This window comes from Bacillus rossius (genome assembly GCF_032445375.1).
Source record: "Bacillus rossius redtenbacheri isolate Brsri chromosome 9 unlocalized genomic scaffold, Brsri_v3 Brsri_v3_scf9_2, whole genome shotgun sequence".
Lineage (NCBI taxonomy): Eukaryota > Metazoa > Arthropoda > Insecta > Phasmatodea > Bacillidae > Bacillus > Bacillus rossius.
The window spans coordinates 22,768,798-22,774,797 of NW_026962013.1; the positions used below are offsets into that span (position 1 = coordinate 22,768,798).

General features: G+C 37.4%; 1 protein-coding gene across 1 annotated transcript in view; it reads right to left on the minus strand.

Moving 5' to 3' along the window:
- The window catches only part of LOC134542821 (nose resistant to fluoxetine protein 6-like), a 69,812-nt gene extending 65,274 nt beyond the window's left edge, over positions 1 to 4,538 (minus strand). The window contains exon 1 of the mRNA XM_063387368.1: positions 4,202 to 4,538. Within this exon, the coding sequence (XP_063243438.1) occupies positions 4,202 to 4,511 (310 nt within the window). The 5' untranslated portion in view covers positions 4,512 to 4,538. The remainder of the gene's footprint in view (positions 1 to 4,201) is intronic.
- Positions 4,539 to 6,000: the final 1,462 nt, after the last annotated feature.

Sequence of the window (6,000 nt, forward strand, 5' to 3'; positions counted from 1 at the left end):
CCCTCCATGCAGGAAGCGAAACGATATTATGGAAGTAGTTGTCCGACCGCTTTCGCCGTCTCAGGAGGACTTCGGTCAACAGTTTCCAGGGACAAATAGCTTCCGGTTGCCTCCAAAGCTTTTCATACGGAGAGAAACTCTCGCACATTTTGCCAGATTTTCTATCTTGTTTTACTGTCGTTGAACAACTGTTGGTTGCCCTCCACCCCCATTGGCTGAAAGGTTCGATTTGTATTTAAATGTGACTTCTTACAAAGAACCTTGTAGCATTAACCGTATTACGTACGGTTGTGCCATGCGGTTCATTCACATGAAATAGTAAAATTAGTATGTCAGGTGAGTTCTTGAAGAACGAACTTTGAAATATAAGTAAACATGGTGCGGCCGTCTGTGGAAGTCTCGGAAATCAAGATGGGGGACCCGCGTAATTCATCTGTGTGTGTATATATATATATAAGTTATGTACATAATATATTTTTTGAACATCGCAGGATTTACAACGCGCATAGGTATTTAAAAAATTAACCTTTGTGTTTGTGCAACTGTCCTTTAGTACTACTTTATGTAATTATTTATAATAATAAAAAATGACAACTTAAAATATGTTAAAATTTTGGCATTTCAATTTTTGACAACCCTTAGTTAACACTGAAGTGTAGAGATAGCGCAACGTTCATCATACTGTTAGCCTACATACATATATTCGAAGCCATTTTGAATAAAATAAGTTCGTAATGAAATTTTTACTGTTAAATCTTAAAAGTTGAATCATCTCAGTAAGGTTAATGTTTGTTTGTAGAAAGTATTTACAGACTGATTTCAGTAGTTTAGGCAAAAAAAAACATATACTTAATGTTGTAATATTGGTTTTAAATGTTTCAGCTTAGTATTATAGTAACGCCATATAATTATTTTATGATGAAACCATCAAAATTTATAGCTGTAATAAATTCGACACTGGAGGTCAAGGGTGACATTCCGTCGGCTGGTATTTCTTTGCGAGCTCCGGGTTTCTTCACCCAAGTCTGGCATTTTGTCCTGGAAGTGCGAAGTTGCTGTGATGTTTTTCCCACTTCATTAAGACCCCGCCTACCCGGGCGCACATGCGGCGTGCAGAAATATTTCAGAAAGAACTACGCGGTTTGAAAACTGCTCCATTGATCCGAGTAGCGTCCGTTTAAGAAAATCATTTATTAATGCGCTAAGGGCGGACAAATAGCTCTGCTTAGCTATTGGAGGTATCGGGGCATCACAAAGCATAAATGCCCGGGTAATAATCCGAACCCAGTATTACTACGAACACTATTTTGTAGTTATACAGTTGTTTTGTGTAAATGTACAAATTTACAAATGTCTGTAATTTTACATGAATATTTCTGTACCATTCACAAAAGAAAAATTACAGTGCACAACACTTAACGAAACAGGATTTTAAATGCAATTCTAACTTAGAAAAATACCCGTTGTGCAGTTTTGGCAACCAACGAGAAACAAGACTTGATTTCTTTTTAAAAAAAATGATTTCAAGATCTTAACCGGTATAAGAAATGCTACTGTAAGTCACTCTTATCACATCGCTCCACACATGCAATCATACTGATTACACCACTCTTCACGGAGCCAACATTAACAAGGATGAAGTGGTGGGCAGTGAACGCAACGACGATCTAACTTTCTTCTTCCTGACCACTCATGAACACTTTTAACTTGAAGCTCAAGGTGAAAGTAAAAGTGAAAATACAAAGCCGAAAAACCGGCCAAGGTAGTACAGATTAGCAAGCTATTCATAATATATTAATTAAATATAAAAAAATTAAAGATGCCATTCTTCGACATTTTTTTAGTTTTAGTGTTAATTTTTAATATTAATACCACGTACTTGTATTACACACATGTAAACACACACCTTGTTTAAAAGTAGTTTGCGTTAGCTAGAACAGCAAATCAAAGCCGGGTTCGAAATGAATTCAAAATAGCCATTTAAAAAAATGCTGTTTTGGGATTTAATAATTACACACACAAGCAGCGGCGTATAACATGAACAAGAATGTTAATAAAAATTATTTGTAAGGATGTCGAACCATGTAGGTATATTTTACATCTCTACAAAACCTTTCATCACTGACAACGAGATCGCATAGTTTTTATCATTAACAAACTTTATGTATTGTGACCTCTATATAAAATTCTTAAGGAAACATAATTGTATTTTTTTTTTTTTTTTTTTGATATTTTGACTATAATGTTTGTGGACACCTTTGCTTGTTTTTTTTTTTTAATTATGGAAGAAAAAAATTAGATTATTCGACATCTTGTTGCTTATCTGGACTTAATTAATCTGTTGAAATTCAGAGATGTATCTCATGATTCCGAAAACAATGAGATGAAAATTTAATTAAATGAAGCCTACACTCGAAAAAAAAAATACTTTATTCCAAAATATCGAACCAAGGACTCGTTACACCACTCAAATACACTGCATCATGGACACCGTCTCATTTGTAACGTGTTCGCCGTTTGTGGTACTGCTTAGATTTTCAAGATAATTCCTAGAATGTAATGCTTTAAAATATTGAGTAAAAGAGTGTTTTTCAAAGAATTATAAACATGACTCTATCACGTTGCATCTAACCGGCTGGTACGTGAGCCATATCGCACATGTTGAATTTTTAAGTTATCATTTACATCCATTGACGAAAAAAAAAATGTAGTTGCGTTTTATATATATATATAATAGAAGTTTAAAAACGATTTTTAAGCCTTGAAGAGTTAATTATAATAAATTCTGCTCGTATATGCGAAAAATGTCCTAAGTTAAAAATAAAAATTTTGAATTTTTTTAAACATTTTAAGCTGTTACGTACAATAACTTAATCTTTAGGGTGTTATTCCGTATTGTATATACATCATTAAAATCGGAAAGAAGATTAGCCCGAGCAATCCTAGCTACTATTCAAAAGTATCTAAAAACTATTTCCCGCTAAAATTTTTTAAAGTCTTTGGTGCTTGGATAAAGCTACACCACATATTGATACATTACACCATTCGATAATTTGACCACAAAAATATAGTAAGTGTCTTCAGTTGCCATTTTTTTTTTTGTTTGGCATTATGATTCGATGACGAGATTATTAGAAACGGATGAACTCAAAGACACCTTTTGGATACTGAAGAAGATATCGACCAAGACCTATAGTAACGTACCCATAACATCGAAATTTCTGGGCTGGTATTTAAACCCGAGACCTCTGGAATGCGAGTTCTATCTCATTACTCCTCCAACTCACTCCCAAGAATTAAGGAACGTCTAAAGGTCACGTCAACTAAAAAGTCCTTTCTCAAATGCCTCGATTTTTACCTCATTTTCTTGACATTCCTATTATTTAAGGTTCGGTCTCAAACGATATGTACATTATTTCATATTCTTTAAATTTGTATAAAGACACTTTCTTTAAATTTATCTTTATTATTTATCTTGATTTTTGAATTTCGTTTGAAATTTTGACACCACATTATCATTATGTTTTACCTGATAGCGGTAAAAGTCATGAAAATGTTTATAATTATGAACACTGACTCAAAACTTTTGCTGTTTCCGAAAAGTAGGGATATGTGCCATACTGATGTAGACTTAAAAAAAGAATCATTTAGTACGAAGGCAGCATTATGTGGGAAACTAATCGTAAAAGGAATTTCCTATTTCATTCCACGCTAACACAACCTGGTGTGTCAAAAAAAAAATACATTTCCATTGTTTTTTTTTTGTCTTAACAGATTCTTCGCGATATATTTTTTCAAACAATATTTAATTATTACGCTTTCAAATTAATCAATGTACAGTAATAAATACATAAATTAAGGGTGTATAGCAGTTCGCTGGTTCAAACACGGATTATGGTAACATTTCTGCTAAAATGAACACCAAAAGCCCATCAAAGGCCACAATGCTGCATGAAATAACGAGAGCGACATATCCTTTCAAGAACGGCTGCATCGGTGATTCTGAAAGAATTCTTGCAAATATTTGACAGTAAAAAAAATGGCTGACAATTTGAAAAAGGGCTTTTCAAGGGTCCGCAGAAGACGTGTTCAGAAACAGAATTTACCACTTCCCGCAGTCGGCACGTCAGGTTAAATGGAGACACCGCGGATTTTTTTTTTTCGAGAGAGATTTGAACGTACGAGCAGAACACTAACTCACTTTCCACGGCCCACATGGTGAAGTTGTCCAGCTGCTGCAGGAAGTAGACGGAGTCGTTGCGGCAGCGCTCGTTGCCGATGCCGGCCAGCGCGGCCAGGACCATGCGCGGCACGACGCAGTCCGCCGCCTGGGCGGTCTCCCGGGCGCGCGACATCAAGTCGTCGAGGCTGTCCGAGTCCGTGGAGTTGTCGCCGTCGCCGTCTACGCAGAGAGCCGGCGAGGCGGCCAGCGCGGCGCACGCGATCAGCAGCAGCAGCTGCCTCATTGTCTTCCAGCTCGCGTCGGCAGGACGACTGCCGTCGGTCGGCATTTCGACGCCCCCCAAAAACGCGCCGGACACCGCGTCTAGGGGGTCGGCGCCGACCGGGAGAATAGGTTGGAGTGGGGTGGGGGGAGGGGGGAAAGTTCCTTTCCGTCGTGCGACGCCACGAAGTGGAGGGGAAGCGAGTCGGTGTATTGGTTCATGGGATATGGTTGGGGGGGGGGGGGGGGGAGAAGAGAGAGAGAGATAGAGAGAGAGAAAGGACGAGGTGCTAAAAATATTGTAGTTCAACTTAATGAAAACACGCACTTGCGCTAGTTTAATATATATATATATATATATATAGTCCGTGTCCATGCAACTCCTCTCGAATTCCAAAATCGCTATAGCAAAAAAATTCTTATGTTCTAATTTCTACTGAAAAAAGTTCGATTGAAGGCTGTCATGGCGTAATCGCATCATTATTTTTTAATGCTTGTAAAGATATTTTGAGCATTATGTTCCAATTTGTTTGTTTTTTTTCGTTTTTAAGCTATATGAATAAATATTTTGATAAAATTGTAAATGTTCGTTTGTTAAAAATATTAAATCTCCGAACGGTTTTTCCACCGAGTGCTTTGAAAGTTTGACACAACGTTGCATTCGAATACGTGCATGTTTTTTGTATACCTATGTCACACTAGTGACAAGTAAAAATATAGATACAAATATAGATAAGTAAAAACATAGATTTTTAATAGTTTCATTGCTATAGAGTGACATATATAGAGATATAGATGTAAGTATTATATAGAGGAGAGACATAGAGAGATAAAGAGGGATATATAGATAGAGATAAATATATAGAGAGGTAGATATATATGTAGATAGAGATACAGAGGTTTATGATATACATAGAGAGATCGATAGAGAAATGGAGAATTAAAGAGAGAGATATGCTTTGTATGTGTGCTCCTAATTCAAACAAAATACAAAAATTGATTAAGGCATTTAAACGCATGCCGGGCATTAGCTAGTGTGTGTATGTGTGTGGGTATGTGTGCGTGTATGGGTATATATATGTATGTGTATATACACACACACACATTAATGTTTGTGTGTTCGTCTTCTAAGCATTCGCGCATCATTCATCCGACTGAGTTTTAAATTTTGCACGCTTGACCTTTGAAACACGAGGAAGGCCAATGTCTAGGTGAAATTTCGAGAAAACCACCCCTCAAAGCGGGATTTAATTTTTTTTTTTTTATATATTTATTAAATTTTGCCACTGATTTGTTGATGCGTTTTTTTTTTTCGTTTCCACGGCAACGGCCGAAGCACGGGTAACTCCGGCTGGGACAACGTAAACGAATGTCCATAACCACCGCCACGGGCCGTAGGGGACAGGTGGGGCTTCGTCAAAAAAAAAAGTTACGAAACGTTTGCGCTGGCACGAGAGAGGGCGTGCGTGCGATGGAGCATCAGGAAGCTAGGACACGACTTCAGTAATCGCCCCGCTGCGTGTCTCCTCTAGGGTCCCCTGTCCTTGGAGAGACGC